General features: G+C 39.6%; 1 protein-coding gene across 1 annotated transcript; it reads left to right on the top strand.

Moving 5' to 3' along the window:
- Window positions 1-11,775: 11,775 nt before the first annotated feature.
- LOC308689273 (chymotrypsinogen A-like) lies at window positions 11,776-23,150 on the top strand (the record flags this gene model as incomplete). The annotated part of the gene is made up of 7 exons (XM_081362927.1): window positions 11,776-11,833; window positions 11,979-12,098; window positions 19,368-19,388; window positions 19,494-19,662; window positions 20,292-20,560; window positions 20,665-20,810; window positions 22,869-23,150. The coding sequence occupies 7 exons, from the start codon at window positions 11,776-11,778 to the stop codon at window positions 23,148-23,150; spliced, it is 1,065 nt and encodes a 354-aa protein (XP_081219053.1).
- Window positions 23,151-27,745: the final 4,595 nt, after the last annotated feature.

Genomic DNA, 27,745 nt, shown 5'->3' with positions numbered 1-27,745 from the left:
TCTAGCAAGCCTGGTCATGCTACAGGTAGGCCCTAGATCTGACAGATTTACTTTTTCTGTAGTAAGGAAACAGCCTTAGGGGGGAGGGTAAAATAATTGAGAGAATTTAGATTTGATATTAAAATTAAGTGTTGTTGGTTGTGACCAAGTAGCATTAGCGATCGCTAAACAAAAAATAAATACATTAATAATAATAATATAAATTACCCCCAACAACTGTCAGACGTAAGACAACCAGAGGACATAGTATATATGACAGACAGGACATAGGGTGGTAAAAGATAGCTTGTTGAAACTGCAAAATGTCACTGTCAGTGGCGTAAGGCGATGTTTTTTGGGGGAGAAATTCTGTCGATAACAATCTACCTCTGGATCAGGTCGGCTCTTTTTCCCGTCTTTTTCAGCCCTCTACACTCAAGCCATCTCTTCAATTGAATATTTGTATGTTCTTCTACTTCTATACCAGTGAATTTGGCACCGGGGACATTTAGCACAGAGTTAGCAGGTTTAGCTCAGTAGACATCTCGTCCGTGAACTGTTTCCATGCGTCTAGCATGAGTGACACGTGCGAGTTAGACCCCCCTAGCAACCGTCGCTAGCTTAATGAATATTAATGAGAAAAGGTGACGTATATCGTGCGGTACGCTATTGAGTTATCATAACAGCACCAGCACAATGAGGAGTCATATGAAATCCAAACACCAAAACGTCATTATTGACCAGTCAAGCGAAGACAGACAGCTACCCATCACTGCTTTCACGACTGCAGGTAACGTAAGGCCCAGATGTACCCCCGAGCGAGCCGAGAAGACTACTCATCTCATAGCAAAAATGATCGCAGGAGATATGCTTCCTTTAAGTTTCGTTGAAGGAGATGGATTTAAGGAAGTTTTACATTTTCTTGAACCAGATTACAACACTCAGTCACGGAAAACCATAACCGCGAGAATCGAGCTTCAATATGAATGCATGGTTTCCGAACTCAAAACTACTTTAGGGACAGTAGAGTTCGTGGCCATTACAACTGACATTTGGACAGCATTAACTACAGAGTCATATGTCACTATAACGTGTCATTTTATTGCTGATAGTAAGGTGAACAGTTATGTTCTGCAAACCCGAGCATTGGAAGAGCGACACTCCGCTGCCAACCTGGCGGATTATTTGAAAACGTCTGTAGAACAATGGGGCCTGGACGGCAAAGTGGTCGCGTGCGTGCATGACAATGCTAGCAATATAGTAGCTGCAAACAGAGACGTGGACTGGGAATCTCTACCTTGCTTCGCGCACACACTTCAGTTGTCCATTAAGGATGGATTTAAAGCTGCAAGCATGAATAGACTCATTGGTGCATGTAGTAAACTTGTTGGACATTTCCATCATAGCACGATTGCCTCAAATGCACTAAAACAGAAACAAAGACAGCTGGAATTGCCTTTGCACAAACTTGTGCAATACTGCAAAACTCGCTGGAATTCAGCTGCTGATATGCTCTCACGTTTGCATAAAAAACGCTGGGCGATCACTGCTGTCCTCTCTGACAGGACCACAACCAAGCTGGCGGATGCTAAGACTCTTGAGTTGATCGATGATCACTGGCAGACAATTGAGGAAATATTACCTGTTCTCCAGTCCCTGAAAATAGCAAGTGAAGCATTGGGTGGCGAAAACTACGTTTCTGTCTCCATGGTGTATCCACTTGTGCAAAGCCTTCTATCCAGGTTCGTATAATTCACATGAACGAATAAATGTAGCATATTACTTGGTTCTAGTTAATTTGATAATACTGGTCTCTTTTTAATTATTCTGTCGGGTTCTTTCCTTTTAAATATATACATTATAAAAACGAATAAAACGTAAATGAAAGAAATTCAGTCAACTGTTTTATCATTTATTTAAATGACTTACAAATTAAATAGAAATAGTCAATACTGAATAAGACTACAATTCAGTTTTCATATTCAATTATTTGTTATTTAATCTGCATCTACAGACACCTTCAGATGAGCGGTGGAGAATCACAGAAAGTGAATGAGTTCAAAAACACAGTTGCAGCATCTCCCAAGCAACGAATAAACATTGCGAACTTGCAGAACGCAGGGAAAACGCCTCTTCTCGCTTCCGCTTTAGATCCTCGGCACAAACACCTCAGGTTCCTCGACGAAAACATGAGAGAAACCTCAAGAGAAAAACTTTTTGAACAATATCAAAGTATTTCTTTTGATGTGAGTGGTGCGAGTGCAGCCGTTGCCGCCGCCGCCTGCGCCAGTGACGGAGAGGATGAGTCAGTGCCCGTGCCCAGTCATCGGAGAAGGCTGAGCCTGTTCTTCGGCGAAGATTACAGAGAGTCAAGCCGAGACGAGTGGGAACAGTTCTTGATGGAGCCGTGTATTCCACCAGATGAAGATCCTATGAATTGGTGGCGAGACAACACAAAGCGCTTCAAGAAACTTGGCCGCTTAGCACACCGTTATTTGTGCGTCCCTGCAACATCTGTGCCGGCGGAGCGCGTTTTCCCTGCAGCCGGCCTTATTGTTAACAGACTAAGAAGCCGACTTTCACCCGAGCATGTTGATATGCTTGTTTTCCTAAACAAGAACATGTAAAACAATAACGCAATAACATTCAGACTTGAGTGTAGGCTAAACGTTCTGTACAATAATTGGGGCAGCCGCAGCCTGCTTTATTGTCATTTTTTAGTGCGCTCTGCGTTGTATTTCTTGTGTTTTTTTGTGTGTGCAAACATTGTTTAATGTTTTCAACAATTATACAAAGGATGAAATGTATAAGCTTGTTAATATAGTCGTATAGGCTTGTCCAGAGATGTTCATAGGTAACAAAACTAACGTTTGTTTGAAGTAATGTCTTTCTCAATAAACGTATGTAAATAAACGAATATTCGAATATTCGTTGTCTGTGAGCTTGAATATTCGAATGTAATATTTTTGAAAAATGCCCATCCCTAGTTGTAACACCCATTTCACACATACTCCGTGTGCTGCTCCTGCACCGCATACGCACTGCACGCGGAGTATGTGTGAAATGGGTGTTACAACCTTCAAAAAGTTATTTCTTTATTTCCTGATTCAATCATAGGCTCATTCTTATGTACAAGAGCAATTACACACTCTTTAAAAAGGTGCTAAATCTCTTTGTGGCAAGCAGGAGATGACAGGGAAAAATAAACACTATAAATAAATAAATGTAGTGCTAAAACGTCAGACTTTGACAAACCGACTACGCCACCCCAGGGGCTTAATACCAGGGAATCGCCCCAATCAAACTAGGAGCACCCAAGGCTCGCAGGCCTGTATCAATTGGAGTCAAGCATGAGACATAGGTGGAATATTCAAATAGTAAAATCTATTTTATTCAATAAAATTATTCAAACAATCACATAAAAACAAAAACAAAACAAACCATCAACAATAAGAGAGATAATCAAAATTGGACACTTCCTTCCTACAGAAATTAGGGGTGGGGGGGGGGGGGGAATCGATTCTTCGATGCATCACGATGCGGACGTGGACGATTCTGAATCGATTCACAAATGACAAAAAATCGATTTTCTAAAAAAAAAAAAATAATTCTCATAACGTTATATTGACGGAACGCAAAAGGCGGAACTATAAGCGGACGTGCAGTGCGCGGACAGTCACGGCGCGCACATAACGGAGTCGCGCACATACATAACAGACTCATGATGGCTGAGCGCCAAATTCGAACGGCACCTTCTTCGTTAAAAGCTAACGTATGTAAAATTGGCAATTTCATTGTTACCTATTTAGTATATTTGTATGAGAGCTGCTTTCTGTATTGTTTAGTTTTCACATCAGTACACTGTGTAAACCGATCTGTTATACTGCAATATGTGCAATTTCAGTCACAAAAAGTTACATTTTGACTGTGCTCTCTGCAGATGTTCATTCACTTTTTTGTATAAGCTGTTTTATTGTAGTAGACAGCAAAAATTTCAAGTCATAACTCTTTATTATTTAGTTGTGTATAAGAGTGGCTTTGTATGTTAATAATTGAAGCTACAGTAAGTTGTTCAAAAATGTTCATATTGTCTTCTTAATGATTAAATTGGACAATTTTCTTTTTCAAAAAACTTTTTCTTTACCTTGACATGTTTTCGACTGCAACCTGCAGTCTTCTTCCACCTGGACACCTTGTCTTTCTAGAAGAAAATTGTCCAATTTCTACAGTATGTTGGTTCTGATCTACTTCTTAAAGGAAATATGCCTTTCATTCATTTGTTATTGTTTAGTTCAACTTGATGAGTCAGAACACAATGTGATGTATTCATTTCTGTGTTCTACAGAACATAAGCTACATACAAATAATTCTGAAGTTATAACTACAAGACACAGAAAGTGCTTTGAGTTGTTGTTACTCAAGAGTTAAGTAATTCAGCAGCTGACTTTTTTTAATACTGCAATCACTTTGTAGTGTATTTTCGTTTACTGTTGTGAAATGGAAAATCAATAATCGCTAATCGAGAATCGTTAATAATCGAAAATCGACTGTAATCGAATCGGGACTTCAATAATCGTAATCGAATCGAATCGGGAAATCAGACAGATTAACCACCCCTAACAGAAATTGGGTTCGGCAGTCAAAAAAACTCACCCCAAGGGGCATCCCTACTCTCCTAAAGAAAAGAACACAGCAAACACACATGCACTCGCATTCGGCCTGACACCTCCGTGTTGCACAGCAAACACTCCAAAGTAACACCACCAATATGAGGAGGACTCCCACACTTCCTAGCATTTCCTTGCCATCCCAATTCTATAACAAAGAACACACATTTAAGACACCTACACCACAATAATAAACCTAAACAATAATGTGCACAAGAGGGAACAACCCTCCACAAATCAAAGAAACCAACAAAATAAAATAAATACCAGAAAACAATTATTAGGCCCAAAAGCACACAGCGTTCATGTCCCAGATAGCATGTAACCATTGAAACAACGTTGAGTCAGTGTTGATGCGTCAACGCTGATTACATTGAAATAACGTTAGAAAGTGATGTTGTTTTACCATCACTCTTGCACCCTCAGTTAATATTGAAATAATGTTCAGATTTCAACCACAAATCAATGGTGTTAATATTGCTTCAACATTAAAAAGTGATGTTGTTTCAACATAACTTTTGCACCCTCGGTTAATATTGAAATAATGTTCAGATTTCAATCACAAATCAATGGTGTTAATATTGCTTCAACATTACAAAGTGATGTTGTTTCAATGTCACTTTTGCACCCTCAGTTAATGCTGAAGCAATGTTGAGATTTCAACCAAAAATCAACGGTAATAGTATTGATTCAACATTACAAAGTGTTTTTTTTTATCAACATCACTTTTGCACCCTCTGTTAATGTTGAATCAACATTACACTATGATTGATTCTACATCACCAATGCTGAATCAATACTGAAATTAACACAAATAATCAATGGTAATATTGAATCAACGTTACACTAAGATGTTGAATCTACATCACTGCTGTTGAATCAACACTGAAATTAACTTAAATAATCAATGGTAATATTGTTGAATCAACGTTACACTATGATGTTGAATCTACATCACTGCTGTTGAATCAACACTGAAATTAACTAAAATAAATCGATGGTAATATTGTTGAATCAACGTTACACTATGATGTTGAATCTACATCACTGCTGTTGAATCAACACTGAAATTAACTTAAATAATCAATGGTAATATTGTTGAATCAACGTTACACTATGATGTTGAATCTACATCACTGCTGTTGAATCAACACTGAAATTAACTAAAATAAATCGATGGTAATATTGTTGAATCAACGTTACACTATGATGTTGAATCTACATCACTGCTGTTGAATCAACTCTGAAATTAACTAAAATAAATCGATGGTAATATTGTTGAATTAACGTTACACTATGATGTTGAATCTACATCACTGCTGTTGAATCAACTCTGAAATTAACTAAAATAAATCAATGGTAATATTGTTGAATCACCGTTACACTATGATGTTGAATCTACATCACTGCTGTTGAATCAACACTGAAATTAACTTAAATAATCTTTGGTAATATGGTTTGATCAATGTTACAATGTGATGTTGATTCTAAATACATTTTGTTGAAACACTGAAAATACAGCTGAAAAGGAATGTCAACCAATGTTGCCATCTGATGTACTAAGTTAATGTTGAAACAACATTAATATTTCAACTACACTTCAATGATGCGTCAACAAATTCCTGACCAAAAAATTGGCAAAAACCTTTTAAAATATAAATGACACATTTCCAGCAGTTGAGTTAATTTATTTTATTCAATCAATCAATGACAAAAATATATTAAAAGATCATTCTTTAAAAAAGAAAGGGGGAGAAATAGGACAAAAGCATTTCAACCTTTAAAAATAAAATTGGCTTCAGAAGTCTGATGTCATACAGGTGGTCCAACGGTTCAGGTTTTTAAAAATCTGTCATACATCAGACTACTGCCTCTTTTCCTCTGGGTTCTCTGAAATCTGAAAAAGAAAGCATGATGTTACTCGAGAACAAGTCAATTCAGTTGCCACATTCAAGAATGTTAATATACTAAACACAATACAATTCGCTTTTAAAAAAAGTTGCTGAACACAAAATATTCTAACTATGATTAAAGTATCATTAAATTCTGATTATTTCATTTTTTTTTAAATCTATTAATGCTTCGATATAAAAAAAATCACTACGGCAGGGGTGTCCGATTTTATCTCCAGCCCTAATTAAACACACCTGAAGCAGCTAATCAAGCTAATCAAGGTCATTGGGATCAATGGAAACTTCCAGGCAGGTGTTGGAGCTAAACTCAAGACTTCATGAAGAGGAACAAACACCTACAGTATGGGCTATAGCCATTAACAATATCTCAGTTCAATTTCTGTGAAACTACATAGCATTCAAGTAACACGTTTATCTTGTAGAATAAAAGAACTTTGGTTTTTACAATGAAAATTTCTTTAAAGGGATGGTTCAGCCCAAAATGAAAATTCTGTCATCATTTACTCACCCTCAAGTTGTTCCAAACCTGTATGAGTTTCTTTCTTCTGTTGAACACAAAAGAAGATATTTTAAAGAATGTTGGTAACCAGAAAGTTGACGATATGGCCATTGATTTCCATAGTAGAAAATAAATACCATGGAAGTCAATGGCTACCCTCAACTGTCTGGTTACCAAAATTCTTCACTCTCTTCTTTTGTGTGCAGCAGAAGAAAGAAATTAATTCATACAGGTTTGGAACAACTTGAGGATGAGTAAATAATGACAGAATTTTCATTTCGGGATGAACTATCCCTTTGAAGCTGCAGATTCACCTTATGTAGAACTTAATCTTTTCAAATATCACAAAATAAAATAGCCATTTCAGTCACTTTCTTAATAAACACAAGATGTTTTTTGTTATTGTGTTTCAGTGGAAATTTCTCAAATCTAATACAGATTCAGGAATATGAATGATTACCTGATTAAGCAGTGATAAGGCACAGGATATCATCAAGTCCCAGGTCAGGTGATTATGCTGTCGACAACAACTCGGTGTATAATCAATGTGAGCATTATCAGGAGGGGGGTGCTTTCTATTTATTTATTGTCCATCTTCGTCGGCCTTCATTCCTACTAAAGGAGCAATGTGCTCTGCATGCAAGCACTGATGGATGCAAGACATGGGCTATGTTTGCAGTGTAACTTTCTTGCTCATGTTCATGTCTTCTGCACTTCAAGAAATGTGTTAAATGACGTTAGAACTTTATTCAGGAAATTCGTAATAAACTTTACTAAAGTAATGTGCATTTTTTTAAGTATGTAGATGCACCATTGTTTGAAACTGTGCTAGAGAAGTCATGTAAGTATGTCAGGTGCTTCAACAAACCAGACTTCTGTATAGGATGCACCTATGTTTTCTCTCTAATGAGGAAGCATTACACTACTGAGAAGTGCACATGCAAAACCAAAATGGGCGTTTACCAATCAGTGGCCAATTTCAAACTACAATAAATGTTTTTCAACCATTTTTCAACAGACTTGCTAAACCACCCCACCCCTAAACCAAGCCCCCACTGGATTAGAGCAAATCCGGTAAAGCGGTTGAAAATGCCCATTGTGGTTTGAAAACGCCCCACTGATAGACAAACACCCACTAGTGTTCTGCAGAGATACCTGCCTGTATGATCTTGTGCTCATCAACTACAAATCACTGTTAGTTCAATGTCACTGTCTACACCCATGTGTGCTGTTGGCTTTCATCAAAATTTCAATGCTGATCCAACACACTTTAAACACTGAAATGTCAATCTCAACCAAAATTATGGTTTGGATCAAAACTCAACATTGTATTAATGTTCCCATGCTATCTGTGCGATTTATTTCAACACTTTACTTACTTGGAAAATTAATGTATGTTAGTAGATTTAGTAACAATAAATAAAATGCAAGTAAAAAGCATGCTAAAAACAGAAATACATTATATGCACCATTGTTTGAAACTCGGAGAGTTCATGCATGTCAAACACACAAGACTTCCGTATAGGATGCACATTGTGTTTTCTCTCTAATAAGGAAGCATCAATTAACTACTGAGAAGCCCACATGCAAAACCAAAATGGGAGTATACCAATTAGTGCCAACTTTTAGTGCAAACTACAATTGGTTTTTCAAAAGACTTGCTAAAATCATGAGGGCCCACCCCTAAACCAAACCCCCAGTGTATTAGAACAAATGAGGTAACACCATTGAAAGTGCCCATCATGAACTGAAACGCCTCACTGATTGGGAAACACCCAGTAGTGTTTTGCACAGATACATGCCTGCAAGATCTTGTGCTCATAAACTAAGACTCACTGTTAGTTCAATGTCACTGTCTTCAACCATGTGTGCTGTTCCCTTTCATCAACATTTCAATGCTGATCCAACACATTTTAAACATTGAAATTTTGATGTCAACCAAAATGATGGTTTGGATCAAAACTCAATATTGAATCAATGTTACCATGCTGTCTGGGTGTCAATAAAACAGAGTACGATAACAAACATACTCTCATCACATATAGAGGGATACATACCAGACGGTCACTTCACAACATTGTTCTGTACTACGCACTCACCTCTTAAATTCAAGGTACTCTTATGAGAACAATTGGGTCAACAGATATCCTAGACAGCATTAGGACAATGCACACCAAATGGGAACTTTCGACCATAGTTGGCTAACAATGCTTTCAGGAAACGTACCCTAGCCCTATTCAGAGGGGACTAGTTTAACGTTGAGAGGTGGGCTAAAGTAATAATTATCAGAGTTTCTCAGTGATTTTAGTCCTGTCCAAATGTGCCATCTCAGTTATCATTACGGACAACATCAGTAAAAATTACAGTGACTTTTACCTGCAGTAAAAAGGTCCGGAAAAATTACCTCAGGTAATAGTCCCGTGCGAATGGACACGCTGTAAAAATGTACGTAAAAAATCTGTCATTTTCTATTTAAAAGTAGTTGTCTGTGGTTTTTCAAGTATGGCGGCACTTGAAAAAGCATTCCGTTGTGTTCTAGGCAGTGGGACGTCAAGTCTGTGGCAAAACTCAAGTGTTTTACGCACACCAGTCGAAAGCACTTTTTATAGGCACAAAACTTATTTTAGCATTAGACAAGTGTCTATAACCAACATAATACAATCTGAATATATTTAATACGTTCGACCGGACCTAAGTGTTTTATATAGGCCTATACAAATATAGGTTGTATATATGTGTTTGCGCACAACATAATATCAGGAAACAACATAATGTACACAAGGCAACAGGGGGGTGACGGCGGTGCGTAATTCGGATTAGTCTTCCCACTTCTGCTAGTTTTACTGAGATATTTTATCCCGTGTGAATTGGCCATTATTATTACAGACGTCCTATGGCCCGGTTTCACAGACAGGGCTTAGATAAAGCCAGGATTAGGCCATTGTTCAATTAGGACATTTAAGTAGCTTTTATAAACATGATTTAGAAAAAAATCTTTACTGGTGTGAATCTTGAGACAAAACAATGGAACTGACATATTTTAAGATATGTCAGTGCAAGTTGCTTTCATTTATGACTCCTCAAACATGCCTTTTAGTCTGGGACTAGGCTTAAGCCTTGCCTGTGAAACTGGGGGAATGTGTTTTTGTGATCGTGTTTCAGTGGGAACAGGCTCAACTGAATGAAGATCAGTTACATTCCTGTTACATTCAATTAAAAATGTTTCAGTATCTGTGTTACGCATCACCTTACAGCAGCTCATTAAAGTGCGATGCAATGGAAAACAAGTGCACCCTGTAAGAGCCAGTTTAATATTTCAATAATTTGTATTTAGTATTGTTTGCTTGGAGTGTTGATTTTAAGCACGAACTGAAGATATCATATTTGTATCTTTCTTTCAGAGGCAATTCTGATATTTCCTGTGTTTATTGTATATATATATATATATATATATATATATATATATATATATATATATATATCAGGACTATTTCCTATGTTTTCTGATGTACAGGCTAATTTTGAACGGAAGTTTGAACTTTTGGTTTGGGGCGGAAGTTTGAACTTGAAGTTTTTTGTGTATAGGAAAAAAGGGGAGAAACAGTTCTCTTACGAGAGGTCTCTCGAACTGCGTAATATCTTACGCTATGGGGAAATCTATTTTCCACGAGATACTGAAGCCAAAAATTATCCTTAATTTTGTAATAATGTAAAACGAGTTGCGGCAGCATGCAGACATAGGCGAGACAGCTCGCGCGCCTATTGGCTGCCCTGCGGCAACTGCAGCAGCCTATCGAAAAGGCCCTATCGTGACGCCAGATCCAATGGGAGTGCTTTGCGCCCACTGCGTCACGTCCCGCCGAAATGGGCGTGGCCTTGGGCTATAAATATAGCGTCGACAGGCTGGTTTAGCTGATTTTTCATCTCTTCAGCGGAGCTACGCATCGCTGGATCCAGAGAGAAGAAGCCGCGCCGTCAGAGAAAGCCTCTCAGCGGGACGAGCCTTGCATCTGAAGCCGCTGGCCACGCCGCCTTCTGCTGCCGTTCCTGCTGCGCTATCCGGCGCACTATATCCTTTACTGCTAAGTGTTTGCTCGCCGCCGCGACTGCCTGGGTGAGGATCATGTAGCTCTCACGCTCGCCGACGGCGGATGCCCTCACTGCGAGCTTTTGCCTATGGTGACTCTGAGGACTCGCCTGGCATATTTCAACGAGACTGCACCCCCGCCCACTGCGGTGCCGCGCTGTAAAAAGTGCCGCGCTCAGCGGGTCCCGGAGCCTCCTCCAATTGATACAAGCTCGCCGGTTTGCCCGCCAGCTTCACCTGAGTCTCTCACTCTCAGACAACGGCCGCCGTCTGCCGCCGCTTCCGTTGTGGATGACGCTGAAGAAGAGGCAGTTGTAGAGGAGGAAGGCTGCTCTATCCTGGCGTTGGGCAGTGAGGATTGATCGGGCTCTGTGGATCTCGCACTGCCTGCTCGCGAGCCTTCTGGGAAAAGGGCCAGCATTGAAGCAGAGCTGACGCGTCTGCTCTCACAGGCCGTAGAGAGCCTCGGCCTCGAGTGGTCGACGCCCGCGGAGCCTGCACACAACCGGCTGGACGGTTGTTTCCTGCAAGGGGACCGTGTTTCACCGCCTTCTAGACCCGCGCACTAGCTGAGAGCAGCACATGTGCCTGGCCACATGAATGTGGGACCAGACAGACTGTCCAGGAACAATGTTCCAGCAGGAGAATGGTCCCTACATCCGCAGACAGTCCAACCGCTGTGGGAGATGTTCGGCAGAGTGGAAGTAGACCTGTTCGCGTCTCAAGAAAACGCTCACTGTCCAAAATTTTTCTCCAAGAGCAAGGATGCGCTGGCCCATGTCTGGCCCCGTTGCCCGCTCTATGCCCCCCCCCCCCGTCACGCTCCTACTCAGGTATTAGAGCGGATCAGGGAAAGCAGATGCTCAGTGCTACTAGTGGCTCCATTCTGGAAAAACCAGGCTTGGTTTCCAGTCCTGATGCACCTGGCAAGCACTGCCTCATGGCCGATACCAGTGAGGAGGGACCTCCTCTCTCAAGCCAAGGGCTCAATTTGGCATCCTCGCCCGGAGCTTTGGTCCCTACATGCGTGGGCCATCAATGGGTACCCGCTGACCTCCCGAAGGGAGTGTTAAACACGATCGCGCAGGCTAGGGCCCCCTCTACGAGGCGGCTCTATTCCTCAAAATGGTCTGTGTTCTCTAGCTGGTGCACAGCCCGTGGCACGTCGCCAGGAATGATCTGGTCATTCGCTTCCTTAGAGGAGCAAAGAGGTTAAATCCTCCCAGACCTCCCTCAGTTCCCATATGGGACCTTTCTATGGTCTTGGAGGCCATGAAAGGTGCCCCATTTGAGCCGATCCAATCTATGGATATAAAACACTCTTTCAAGACAGCGTTTCTCCTGGCTCTCACTTCAGTAAAGTGTGTAGGGGACTTACAAGCGCTTTCAGTGAGCGCGACATGTATGGAGTTTGGGCCAAATGACTCTAAAGTCATACTCAAACCGAGGCACGGGTACGTCCCTAAATCCCTCAACACACCGTTCAGGTCTCAGGTGATTTCCCTGTCGGCCCTGCCGGTCTCTAACGAGGAAAAGGACGCCAGCTTACTTTGCCTGGTCAGGGCATTAAGGGCTTATGTGTCTCGCTCTTCTGCCTTCAGACAGACAGAGCAGCTCTTTGTCTCGTTCAGCGGACACTCTAAGGGGCTAGCCGTGACAAAACAGAGCTTATCCAGATGGATAGTTGATGCCATTGCGCTGGCTTACGCCTCTAAGGGCCTGCAGTGCCCGTTAGGTGTTAGAGCGCACTCCACAAGAGGCATGGCCTCATCGTGGGCTTGGTCTAGTGGGATTGCCTTGCAAGATATCTGTATGGCGGCAGGCTGGGCCTCCTCATCTACATTTATAAGGTTTTATAACCTAGAGGTTCCCGCTTTGCAGGCTAAGCTGCTGTCGGTCTAAAATCAGTACTATCTGCCTCAATGCTTTCGGCCCAGATTACTAAATCTGCTTGAGCGACGCTCGCTGATCGATCGCGCAGCTCTGTGGGCAGTGTGTAAGACCCATAATATTCATCAGACCAGGCCGGTTTTCGCCCTGGCTGTTGGAACACTATTATTAATTGCTCCTTATAGGATGCTATTTATTATGGGAATGATGCTACTCCAGCCTCTCTTCCTGGACTCTCTGTGAGTACCTGATGATCATGTGCTATATGGGCCCCGGGCACCTGCCCTTGGGACTTTGGTACTGGATCTCAGCATGCACGGCGTTTTACATTGTGTTCCCCATAGCGTAAGATATTACGCAGTACGAGAGACCTCTCGTAAGAGAACGTACTCGGTTACTAACGTAACCTCGGTTCTCTCTAGAGGGAACGAGTACTGCGTATCTTGCCGTGCCTGCAACACGCTCTGGTTCGGCCCAGTGATGGAAAAACCAGCTAAACCAGCCTGTCAACGCTATATTTATAGCCCAAGGCCATAGAGCCCTGCACGGGCCTCACATTTAGGCCCGAGCCCGGCCCTGGCCCGAGACGCTCAGGCCCTAGCCCGACCCGTGTCCGACAGCTCATCAGAATTCTCAGCCCGAGTCCGACCCAAGCTTTTTTTTTATTTTTATTTTTTCACAGCGGCAGACTGCCATTAAAATATGTCCGTTTTGTAAGTTATGTTTCTTTTCTTTTCATTTCTTTATTAAGTTAATTTAGACAAATGTTTGGAGCATTTAAAAAAAAATTCAATAAATAAAAAAATTACGACCAAGCAAGCCGAGCCAACAGCGAGTAAAACATGTTTGATCAATTTAGCCTCTCAAATCAACGCTAATACTTTACTTAGCTTCAATAAAATCCATAGATATAAAACACTTCAAGCATATCACACAGACAGTTAGTTTAATGTTTATTTATTAAACCACAGTGAGTAAATTTTTTTGAAATACTGAGGCAGGCTCAGGCTGCTCGCAACAGCGCTCGCAAACGAAATGAGCAATAGTCAATCTAAACAAATTAAATTAAATAAATCAAAAACAAACTTGCAGGTTATCTTACCTCAAAAATGCACCACAGAACATGGCCATTCTTTTTTCCAGTAGTTTCCAACAGTTAAACGAAAATAAAGTCCAATCAAACGAAAAACGAAAAACATCAGTAGTTTCCAACAGTTAAACGAAAATAAAGTCCAATCAAACGAAAAGTTAGAACAGTCTCTTACAGAGCATCGTGGAGAAAAAGAATAGCATCCACAGTGGAAGATTTTAACCAAGTCCTCTCCTCTATCACTCGCGATTTTTCTCTTAATATTCTCCATTATTTGCACATGAGGTGAATCGTTGGTTGCGCCGACGGGAAACCTTCTGTCTGTGTGCGTGCATGCGACTGTCATGTCAATCATATGTCAGTGTAATTATAAGATTATGAAAGTTATGAGATTATTAAATGTCTTTCTATGTTTGTTTTTCTATCGTCGACGTCAACTTCTCATATTTGTATTTTAATTAATGTCTAAAAATATAAAAAGAAGGATAGCCTAACCCAAAAAAGGCCAGAGGCCTGGCCCGCATGTGAACTATGACATGAAAATTGGCCCGAAGCCCGGCCCTAGGGGCGTAAAAAAGTCGGGGCCCGTCGGGCTCGGGCTGAAATGCAGGGCTTTACAAGGCTGTCTCGCCTATGTCTGCATGCTGCCGCAACGCGTTTTACATTATTCCAAAATTAAGGATAATTTTTGGCTTCAGTATCTTGCGGAAAAGAGATTTCCCCATAGCGTAAGATATTACGCAGTACACGTTCCCTCTCTAGAGTACGTACGTAACCGAATACGTTTTCTTACCGTTTCGCCTGTCATTATGGATAAAACTCGTGTTTAAATGTTCAAGGTAACACCAGTTAAAGGTTTAACAAGTGAAACCATAGGAAAGGCTACAGGAGCCAACATGATTTTGTATATTTTTGTAATTTTATGTTTTGATTAAACTCACACTTTTTTGACTGACTTCTGTGACGAGTAAGAACGTTTTTTCCTGTTCCAGTGAAGTTAACATATGACTTTGCACCTACACATCCTTTTTTTCAGCTATTCGCAGTACATGTACAGAGTAACTGATATGTTGTTTTGATAGTAGAATTGCAGCTGATTTAGTTTGGTCTTCAGCGTTTCAAACCAAGTAAAACTAAAACTATTGCACATTTTTCTTTATAATTACTTGAAATGGTGCTTGTTACCCCCTTGTTTAATGTAGTTACAGGGTAAGGACAATAAATATACATCCACAGTCTGATTTCCTTGACTTTTAAACCATTAATAAAAAAAAGATTATTATTTCAAAACAGATTTATAACACTTTTTCATTTAAAGGCCATGTTGCAGGTTAACAACCACTGTCGATTAATGGGTACATAAATCACTCAAGATATGTATATCATTTTTAAAATGTCCCAAAAATGGCCTTAAAGACTAGTTTTTTACGTTTTTGGTATTAACGGTTTTTTTACGCAACTCGGTGATGACGTCACGTTGGGGAGAAGTGGAGGAAAGGTAGCCTCAGCCTAGTATTATGGTGCGTTCAAAGTCATCTCGTATAGATCGTATTTACGAGTTGAACGCCACCACGATGTCGTAAATACTTAATAATTAAATGCATGGTCCGAGGAGAATGAGTGGAGAGTTGGTGAAGTGTTCTGGTGAGTTGCTATCATTTAACAACGCAGCAATGAGCACTGGAGCTAGTCTACGAGCAGCAGTGCACAATAACGCCACTTTTTTTTCTTTTCATCTAGAAATAGAAGGCATCATGCTAGCTATATGGGTGTTTCTAAGCGTTTATCTCTTCCTCCGGTGAAAATGTTGTTGCAAACGTAGCCGCCGCATGTCTGTCGCTGTGTTTGGCAGGTGCTTGTCTGGGCGCCGGCGGTGCCGTCCCATGGAAACTGCGCTGGAAAGCTTGTGCTGTAGGGAAGTGAGTGTGTTTTGGTCGCTGGTCGAGGAGCTCACCCCGCACCAGATGTGACGTGCCTCACTCAGCATCCAGAGTTTTTACACCCAGCACAAACAGTAGTTCACCATTGTCAATCTACCTAATGTTATATATTTCTATATATTTATCTATCTAGCTGCTAGCTATCTATGCTATTGCAAACGTTATGCTATCTGGCTGTCTGCCTATCTCTCTATACTAGCCTATCTATCTATCTATTTATATGTCTGTCTATCTATATCTATTTATTTATCTATAATCTGCGCTAACGTTATCTGAATACTCTCGTCTGCTACTCGTCTCTCTAGTCACTCTCAATGCGGGCCGCGGGCTTTGGTAAATTCTCTCCCCAACGTGACGTAATGGCATTGTGGGGGAAAGGAGAGTCGTTGCAAACCGCTCTACTTTTTCGTATTATATTCCGCTTTGTGATACCCAACGACATAAAATACAATGGATAACAGTTTAAATGTTTATTACCAACAAGTAAATAGCACAAATTCGATGAAAAAAAAAACCTGCAACACGGCCTTTAAACAAACTATTTTGAATTAACGTTTCATTTCAAATGAAAGTCTTGACAAAAAATTAGCACATTGTTTTCATTTTTTGCTCTTGCTTTTCTTTAAATGGGAGTATAGTTCCTGATATAAAGTCACTTACAGGAAATTGCAGTTATTGCATAAACTGGTCTGGTTTTACTGGTTGTGTGATGATAATAAATTCTTCTAATTTTTCAAAAAGTAGTTGGACCCACCCATATGCAAAATTAACACCAATGAAAAACCTGATAAATATGGCAGTAATTATTTTAGATCTCATTAAACCTGACAGTTGAGGAAACAGCAGTACCACAGACCAGGAGATAAGGATGAAGATTAAATGTATACTATGAAAAAAATGTGATATAAGTTTAATGAAGTGTTTAATTAAATTGTTTAATAACTGACAAGCAATTGAATTCCAAAAACCTTTGTGCATACATGCACAACAGACTTGACTGAATTTATATTTCTCATGATACTTCTAAAACCTTTGGATCTAAAGACTTGTGGTTAAATGCTTGAAATCGCTTTTGTAGTTAACTTGTAGAAGCTAGAAGATAGTTTTAGTTAGTTTGATATTTTGTTTTTTTTTATAAATCCCATACTTTTCAAATAGTGATAATAACAAGAAAAATGAATAGTGTTGTCACGGATCGTGTAGGGCAAAGACCATGGAGACAAGGAATACGTGGAGATAATATTTAATCAGGAAACTCAGAGGAAACACTCACGCTTACATTGACGAGATCGGACAAATGACTGAAAGACACAGGGGGAATATAACACACTAAACTAATGAGATGAGTGATAAACAGGGCACAGGTGACACAGATGATGAAGATGATTATTAATAATTCTTTTTTAGAAAAAAAGAAAAGCATTTTTTGCAGTGTAGTCTTTTATACATTGAAACCTCAGTATGTCAAACCCGGACAACTTGTAATGCAGAAGGATTTTCTGTATATGAGATGCCAGTGTGAAAGCATAATGTAAGCCTGCTGCTAATTCACATACACACTGCATATAAAATATGACCTAATTTAGTTAAGGATTGTTACTTTATTCATGTTATTACTATGAAATAATTTAACAGGGATTTTGGCTAAAATACCATTAATAATAAATACCATTATTCAGGTGAAGGTTTTTTCTTTTTTTCATGCCAATGGTGAGCGCTGATGTTAGAGTTTAAAGGTCCCGTTGCATGCGATTCCATGTTTCAAACTTTAGTTAGTGTGTAATGTTGCTGTTAGAGTATAAATAATATCTGTAAAATTATAAAGCTCAAAGTTCAATGCCAAGCGAGATATTTTATTTAACAGAAGTTGACTACAAAAAACGTCTCGATTGGACCACACCCCTCTACATCCTGCATTAGTGACATCACCAGAACCGTTTCTTGACTAACCTCCGCCCACAGGAATGCTCCCTCAACTCTACTGGCTACTTGCGCACTTCTTATAACTTAGCCTACTGTGTTTACTCAGCTCTTACGGTGATTTTCTGGAGTAAAACTGACGCTTCATCTTTTGTGTGATGTACAATAAACTTTATTAAACTCATCAGTACATGTTTGATCATCATTCAGACAGCAGACTTGTAGGTTATTAATAAATAATGGATACATAGCCTACAAGCAGATGACAAATACGTTATAATAACCGTAATTAAACTACTAAACCATACCTGTTTCATCTCTATACAGCAATCTGACTCTGTAGGCATTATTGTCCGACTCGAAATGAACGCCGTTACTGAGAGTTTCTGATATTATCATCATTCCGTGAGATTAATTTTTCCTGACAGACTGAGCACGAGCTCATGAAGCTCCGCCTCCTGTGTTGTCCAGCAGCACCTCATTTGCATTTAAAGGGGACACACTGAAACGGCTCGTTTTTCTGAGCCCCCAAAAATGTCAATTTAAACATGCTGTAAAAAATTATCTGTTGGGTATTTTGAGCTCAAACTTCACATACACACTCTGGGGACATCAGAGACTTATTTTACATCTTGTGAAAAGGGGCATAGAACGGGACCTTTAACAGTAACACTTTTTCAGCTCTGTACAAATTCAATTCAGTTCAATTCAAATTTATTTGTATAGCGCTTTTCACAATACACATTGTTTCAAAGCAGCTTTACAGAAAGTGCATTTCATAAATGTACATAGAAAAATAAAGTTAGTTAATCGTATTAATTTAGGGCATAACATCGCTGGCGTTGACTCGTCTCTTCACAGGCGTCGAGTCGTCTCTTCACGGGTGTTGGGGCATCTGAAGTCTCCATGAGAGGCTGGATACAAACTGGAGCTGACGACTAGCGTCCCGAGATAACAACAGAAAAGCAGATGGGAAATAATTAGCATAGCTGCTGTTCATAATATTAATACATTTGCTCTGATTTAACTGTAGTGTAAAAGGTAATCATTTTGTGAATGCTTGGCTAAAGAGATGCGTCTTTAATCTAGTTTTAAACTGGGACAGCGAGTCTGAACCTCGAACAATATCAGGAAGACTATTCCAGAGTTTAAGAGCTAAATGTGAAAACGCCCTCCCTCCTGACCAGAAGCCTCGAATTTAGTGATCTTAAAGAGCGCGATGGATTGTAGGGCGATAGAAGATCCGTTGAATACACTGGAGCTAAACCATTTAGGGCTTTATAGGTCAGTAGCAATACTTTGTAATTGATAGGAACTTAATAGGTAACCAATGTAGATTGGTTACAAATGACTGTCTACTATGTCTTTGTCTACCCACACAGGTTCCCTCTGCCAGTTAGATGGTAAGTTGTCATAATGACCATAAAACTCTGGTTCCACGCAGAATGTTTTTTTCTATGTCTGTGAAGTATTTTAAGGAATACTCATATTACTTTTTCTCTCATTAGTATGTGGTCAAGCCCCCCTAAACAATAAGATTATTGGAGGGGTGGATGCAAAGGAAGGGTATTGGCCGTGGCAAGTCAGCATTCATGATACACTCTTTGAAAGCCATTTCTGTGGTGGGAGTCTAATCAATAAAGACTGGGTTTTATCTGCAGCTCACTGCTTCCAGACGTATGTTGGCATCTTAAATTAAGCTTAAAGGGATAGTTCACCCAAAAAAATTTAATTATTAATAAAATTACTCACTTTCAAGTCATCCTAGGTGTATATGACATTCTTCTTTCAGACGAATATAATTGGAGTTGTATTATAAAATATACTGGCTCTTCTAAGCTTCATAATGGCAGTGAATTTTTTTTCCTGCTTTAAAGTCCTTAACCCTAAGCTAGTTATTTTACTTTATAAACTTTTAAATATGGATATTTTTCTTACACAAATGCATTGCTTCACTTCGGAAGCCTTTAGAAACCCCATGGAGCCGTGTGGAGCACTTTTTATGATGGATAGATGCACTTTTATGATGGAAAGATGCACTTTTATGATGAGAGATGCAGTTTTGTGAACTTCAAAACATAAATGGCCATTCACTGCCATTATAAAGCTTGGAAGAGCCAGGACATTTTGTTTGTACATGTATTTGCTCCGATTGTATTTGTCTGAAAGAAGAATGTCATATACACTAAGGATGACTTGACGGTGAGTAATCATCGACTAATTTTAATTTTTGGGTGAACTATCACACTAAGATACAATTGTAAATTGATAATAGTGGGATTAAAGTTGACTTTCTCTATTTACAGCTACGGTGCGTCTGACATTGTGATGTACTTCGGGCGTCGGAGCCAATCGGGCTCAAACCCTAATGAGACATACAGGACAGCGAGTCAAGTTATCAAGCATCCTGACTTTAACAATCCCAAGTTATCGAACGACATAGCACTGGTCAAGCTCTCTTCTTCTGTGACTTTCTCGGACATTATTAAGCCAGTCTGTCTGGCGGCTGCTGGTAGTGTATTTCCAGGAGGTGCAGAGAGCTGGGTGACTGGATGGGGAACGCTACAGTCTGGAGGTGAGTGAATATTTGCTTGCAAAACAACAATACTCTAAAGCTCAACAATTTACTGTAAATGGCCATTAAAAGCTGCTAAAATTGTCCCCTGATCTGTGTCACAGGCCAGAGTCCTGACATTCTGCAGGAGGTGATGATACCAATTGTGATCAACAGTGCCTGTTATAAAGCTTATGTAGGGATCATCACAATCACAAACGAAATGATTTGTGCTGGATTTTTAAATGTGGGAGGGAAAAGTGCATGTCAGGTAAGACATCATTCATTTTAACCTATTTTAATCTAAAACAATTTACAAAACTTATCTCCAGTTTCTGGTCACCTGCACACTTCACACTGCCAAACCTAGTTGCTCAGTTAAACTCAGTCTTTACTCCACTGATCATGAACTCATACATTACAACTGCTTTTTACACCTGATCTGCAGAGAAAAGCATGGAGTTGCAGTCCCATACTATTATAACATTTGCTCTTAGTTTACTCACCCTCAGGCAATCCAAGATATAGGTGACTTTTATTCTTCAGTAGAATAATTAAGAAGACTTTTAGTTGAAACCATGGTCCTTGGTGATTCATAAAATGCAAGTCACTGGCTACAGATATTTTGAGAGTCCAACAGCAAATACGGGTATGGCAAAATTGATACCCGTGGCTCCTGACGATCTTATGAAGCTTAACGCTAAGTCTGTGCAATAAAACTGATCATTATTTACAATATTATTACCTGTAATCCATAGCCTCAACTCAGGCAAACGGTCCGGAGCGCGTTTACGAGAGTGATGATGCAAAACATTTCGTTATTTTTAGGGAACTGGATGAACTATTTCACCAAATTGGACTGAACCTTCTGAAACAGTTAGCCGCTCGAGTCAGCACAGATCTACAAGTTACTCAATTTAAACTCAAATGTATGTTTTTCAAATGTACACAAAATTTATGTTTTTGATGTAATTTGCTGAAAAGCATAAAGTATAAAAAATAAAACGTATTGGAAATATAACAGGTTTCCAAAGGCAGTAGTTCTCGAGTCAACAGAAGTTTGCTGATAATGGTTTCTCATGGTTCTCAGGTAAAACCTATGTTGATTAAGACGTTTATTGACTTTATATGCTTTAGACATGTAAAATATCTGCGTTTCACATCATTAGTGGGTGCTTTAAAGGTGCTCTAAGTGATGTTGGGTGACGTCAATTCTTGTTGACGTTTAAAGTATTGTCAAACAAAACAGAGGCTAGCTAGACCTTCCCTCCTCCTCATCCACGCACTAACCCCCCAAATCCTTCTTGTCGTTATTGGCTGGAACAGTTTGTTATGTTTCGTGGTGTGGGTTAGCCCAGTTTGTTTTTCTTGCTGTTTGTGGAGCCTGGAGTGTCTACAGAAACCACGTTTTTTTACAGTGTGTTCAGGGGACAGGCAGCTAGTGGATGGTGAGGAGATGTTTGCTGTATGTGACAAAAAAGGTTTGGGCCTAAATAACGCGCGGCATTGCTTAGAGCACCTTTAATTAATCGGTTATTTGAACTTGTTCATTGAAATAAACCGTTTCATCCTATCACATCCTGTCTATGTTCATTCACATGTGCAGATGTTTGCATATCTACCTATGCAGCAGCATGAGAAACTCTCCACCTTCCCCAGCTAGTTTTACTACAGGGTTATTTCATGAATGTTACATGTGCAGCAGCAGCATGTCTTATATGCTCAATGTCTGTGAATGTATTGGCAGTAGTGAATCTCTGTATTTGCTCTGCAGCAGCATAGCAGATCTATTCCTCTAAGACCAAATACATTAACATTGCCATATCCATTACCATACTAATCTCTCCAAGAGTTGTCAAGACAGACATAACTAAATTAAACCAAACTTATTCGAAAAACGTACTTTTGAACATAATGTCATCATAATAAGAACTACCTTAAATGACAGAAACCATCTTTGGGGAAAAAATTGGATTTGAAGCGTAATTAGAATTATTTTGTGTTTGGCTCGCGTCCCATTTGTTTACATGGTGAGGATAAGGACCTAAACTGCAGCCAGCAACCAGGGGGCGATCAAATTGTTTGGCTTCACTTTTCAGGATGTGTGTGCGGCACACTTTGTTTTACCCAAAGTCGAACATTTTTAAACTCTTGATGACAACAGAAAAACACTTCAACTTCAAGTGCTTCAACTAAAAAAAATATAAAAATCTTTGGTGCACACATGGCTGGCATACTATTGCCATTGGGCTACACTGGTGCATACTTGTGTCTGTTATACTGTTTTACATTGTCAGAAATATAAATGCTGAATGTTTTTCCATACCAGGGAGACTCTGGAGGTCCATTGGTCAGTAGGAACAGCTCCCGGTGGATTCAGTCCGGCATTGTGAGTTTTGGTGCAACACGATGTGATGACCCCTTACATCCCGGTGTGTTCGCCAGAGTTTCTCAGTTCCAGAACTGGATCACATCTTACATGGGCAGCAACCCTCCTGGATTTGTTTTGTTCAACTCCAGTGGATTCAGTTCACTCAACCTCCTTTTATTTACCATTTCTCTCACATTCTCCATCATTCCTTTCACATTCTCCCTGTATCTCTCTTCCTAAAGATAGTTTGAACAGTGATTCTCATGGTTCTTTGATGAAGAGGACCATTGTGTAGTACATGCTCTCACACAGAGGTGAAGAGAGCAGTTATATTGTTGTTTTTGTCATTTATTCTCTATCTTTTCAAAAATGCACTATTCTTGAAAAGCTATCCTATTGACATTATGAGAGCATAAATTAATGAAGTTCAGCATGCTTGTGTCCTCTAAGATTCAGGATGTTTGCAAAACTACTTGAGATCGACTGATCTTGTTTGTTTTATAACAATACTGGTTATTTGTATGTTTATATGTCTGATAACTGATGCATAACTGAAATAGGGTCTGAAGCTCCGCAATGTGATCAGGGATACTGGCTGTTGAAAAATGTAATCAATTACCATGTTGTAATCACACTGTCTTAACAGAATAAATACAAAAGAAGGAACTGGTTCTCTCTCTCTTCAAATTTTTTTGTAACATAATAAAAAAACTTTACTATCACTTTTGATCAATTTACATCCTTGCTGAATGAACTTATTAATGCCATCAAACAATAGCTTGCTGTCTCTATACTTTTCAACAGTACTGTACACAAAAATATTAAGCAGCACAACTGTTCAACATAATAAAAAATGTTTCTTGAGCATTAAATCAGCTATTTTGAATTCTAAACGATCATGTGACACTGAAGACTTGAGTAATGATGCTGAAAATTCAGCTTTGATAACAGGAATAAATTACATTTTACAATATATTAATAGAAACTAGCTATTTTAAATTATAATAATATATCACAAAATTTCAGTTTTTTATTGCATTTTTGATCAAAGCATGAGCACAAAATAATTATTTAAAAAAATATTTAAAAATCATGTATGTATATACAGTATATTATGGAAAGCTCCTCAAGCACTCGTCAGCGTTGTCATGAAAAATGTGGATCCAATTGCCAGGAGGTGTAGTCGGGGAATGAGAGCCACCTGAGAGCCATCAGGAGAAAAGGATTTATATGAGGCGACACGTAGGATTTAAATCAAACTTCGCTTATCAATACATACATAACACACGCGCATATACACCTATAAATTACCCGCATATACATGTATACTATTGGATGTTCAAAATACATAAATGAAATACACGTGCACACTAATATGAAATCCATACCAATACATATTATGTTAGTCATGAATGCATACACTTGTGAATAACTTGCATATACATATAAACTTGACGCACACATACACCTATAAACACTCGCACATACATATAAACTTCCATGCATATACACCTATAAACACTCGCACATACATATAAACTTCCTTGCATATACACCTATAAACACTCGCACATACATATAAACTTCCATGCATATACACCTATAAGCACTCGCACATACATAAACTTCCATGCATATACACCTATAAACACTCGCACATACATATAAACTTCCATGCATATACACCTAAACACTCGCACATACATATAAACTTCCATGCATATACACCTATAAACACTCGCACATACATATAAACTTCCATGCATATACACCTATAAACACTCGCATATACATATAAACTTCCATGCATATACACCTATAAACACTCGCACATATAAACTTCCATGCATATACACCTATAAACACTCGCACATATAAACTTCCATGCATATACACCTATAAACACTCGCACATACATATAAACTTCCATGCATATACACCTATAAACACTCGCACATATAAACTTCCATGCATATACACCTATAAACACTCGCACATATAAACTTCCATGCATATACACCTATAAACACTCGCACATATAAACTTCCATGCATATACACCTATAAACACTCGCATATACATATAAACTTCCATGCATATACACCTATAAACACTCGCACATACATATAAACTTCCATGCATATACACCTATAAACACTCGCACATACATATAAACTTCCATGCATATACACCTATAAACACTCGCATATACATATAAACTTCCATGCATATACACCTATAAACACTCGCATATACATATAAACTCGATGCGCGCATACACATCCATAATACACTCGCGCATTCAAAATAAAACGAGGATGCATATGTATGGGGTTCCATTTGTGCCGGAATTATGTCGACGTGCTGTCTGTCTATGCTATGTGTCGTCTTCCATGTCTATGTGTCTGTTCACTGTCTATGTCTATGTCTGTCTGTCTATGCTATGTGTCGTCTTCCATGTCTATGTGTCTGTTCACTGTCTATGTCTATGTCTGTCTGTCTATGCTGTGTGTCGTCTTCCATGTCTATGTGTCTGTTCACTGTCTATGTCTGTCTGTCTGTCTATGCTATGTGTCGTTTTACATGTCTATGTGTCTGTTCACTGTCTATGTCTGTCTGTCTATGCTGTGTGTCATCTTCCATGTCTATGTGTCTGTTCACTGTCTATGTCTGTCTGTCTATGCTATGTGTCATCTTCCATGTCTATGTGTCTGTTCACTGTCTATGTCTGTCTGTCTATGCTGTGTGTCGTCTTCCATGTCTATGTGTCTGTTCACTGTCTATGTCTATGCTATGTGTCGTCTTCCATGTCTATGTGTCTGTTCACTGTCTATGTCTATGTCTGTCTGTCTATGCTATGTGTCGTCTTCCAAGTCTATGTGTCTGTTCACTGTCTATGTCTATGTCTGTCTGTCTATGCTATGTGTCGTCTTCCATGTCTGTGTCTGTTCACTGTCTATGTCTATGTCTGTCTGTCTATGCTGTCGTCTTCCATGTCTATGTGTCTGTTCACTGTCTATGTCTGTCTGTCTGTCTATGCTGTGTGTCGTCTTCCATGTCTATGTGTCTGTTCACTGTCTATGTCTATGTCTGTCTGTCTATGCTGTGTGTCGTCTTCCATGTCTATGTGTCTGTTCACTGTCTATGTCTATGTCTGTCTGTCTATGCTGTGTGTCGTCTTCCATGTCTATGTGTCTGTTCACTGTCTATGTCTGTCTGTCTATGCTGTGTGTCGTCTTCCATGTCTATGTGTCTGTTCACTGTCTATGTCTATGTCTGTCTGTCTATGCTATGTGTCGTCTTCCATGTCTATGTGTCTGTTCACTGTCTATGTCTATGTCTGTCTGTCTATGCTGTGTGTCGTCTTCCATGTCTATGTGTCTGTTCACTGTCTATGTCTGTCTGTCTATGCTATGTGTCGTCTTCCATGTCTATGTGTCTGTTCACTGTCTATGTCTATGTCTGTCTGTCTATGCTATGTGTCGTCTTCCATGTCTATGTGTCTGTTCACTGTCTATGTCTATGTCTGTCTGTCTATGCTATGTGTCGTCTTCCATGTCTATGTGTCTGTTCACTGTCTATGTCTATGTCTGTCTGTCTATGCTGTGTGTCGTCTTCCATGTCTATGTGTCTGTTCACTGTCTATGTCTGTCTGTCTATGCTATGTGTCGTCTTCCATGTCTATGTGTCTGTTCACTGTCTATGTCTATGTCTGTCTGTCTATGCTATGTGTCGTCTTCCATGTCTATGTGTCTGTTCACTGTCTATGTCTATGTCTGTCTGTCTATGCTGTGTGTCGTCTTCCATGTCTATGTGTCTGTTCACTGTCTATGTCTATGTCTGTCTGTCTATGCTGTGTGTCGTCTTCCATGTCTATGTGTCTGTTCACTGTCTATGTCTATGTCTGTCTGTCTATGCTGTGTGTCGTCTTCCATGTCTATGTGTCTGTTCACTGTCTATAGCCCTATTCGGACGGGACTAGTTTTCCAAACGACGTTTGAGTTACAATTCTTATCAACCTACGTCTGTGATTTCATGTACGGATTCGGACGGGACTAACATCTCCGTGTTTATTACCGAGGTAGGAGGAAAAACACATAAGAAGAAAAAGCGTTTTGGAAAAAAAATTTCCGGTAATCACAGACATTCGCATTCGGACGGGATTAGATTTCTCTGAGGACCGCCGAGTTTGACGAAAAACAGTAGGTAATTTGCTCTGGAATTTTTACAGAGGTCGTGTGAGAAAAAGACAGACATGGCAGATTCGGACAGGATTAAAATCTCAAAGTACGTCTGTGAAACTGATATTTCTCTAACGTCCCCCTGTGAAACTAGTCCCGTCCGAATAGGGCTTATGTCTATGTCTGTCTGTCTATGCTGTGTGTCGTCTTCCATGTCAATGTGTCTGTTCACTGTCTATGTCTGTCTGTCTATGCTGTGTGTCGTCTTCCATGTCTATGTGTCTGTTCACTGTCTATGTCTATGTCTGTCTGTCTGTCTATGCTATGTGTCGTCTTCCATGTCTATGTGTCTGTTCACTGTCGATGTGATTGCCCACATGACTCAACTTTTGTCTTTGTCCACTCAACTTACTCCTGTCATCTGTCCTTGTCGTTTGACTGTGTCGTCTTGCGTGTCAATGCTGCATGTGTCATGTGTTTCCATTCTGTCGTTGCTATGTGTTGTTGCTATGCGTCGTTTCCCTCTGTCGTTACTATGTGTCGTCTTCACTGTCTAGTGTTTATGCTATGCGTCGTTACTATGCGTCGTTTCCCTGTCTTCTTCCATGTCTATGTGTCTATTAACTGTCTATGTCTATGTGATTGATTGCCCAC

Source organism: Scardinius erythrophthalmus (assembly GCF_964197995.2).
Source record: "Scardinius erythrophthalmus genome assembly, chromosome: 4".
NCBI classification, from domain to species: Eukaryota; Metazoa; Chordata; class Actinopteri; order Cypriniformes; family Leuciscidae; genus Scardinius; species Scardinius erythrophthalmus.
The sequence above is the reverse complement of the archived record's forward strand: the minus strand, read 5'-3'. Positions and strand labels throughout refer to the sequence as shown.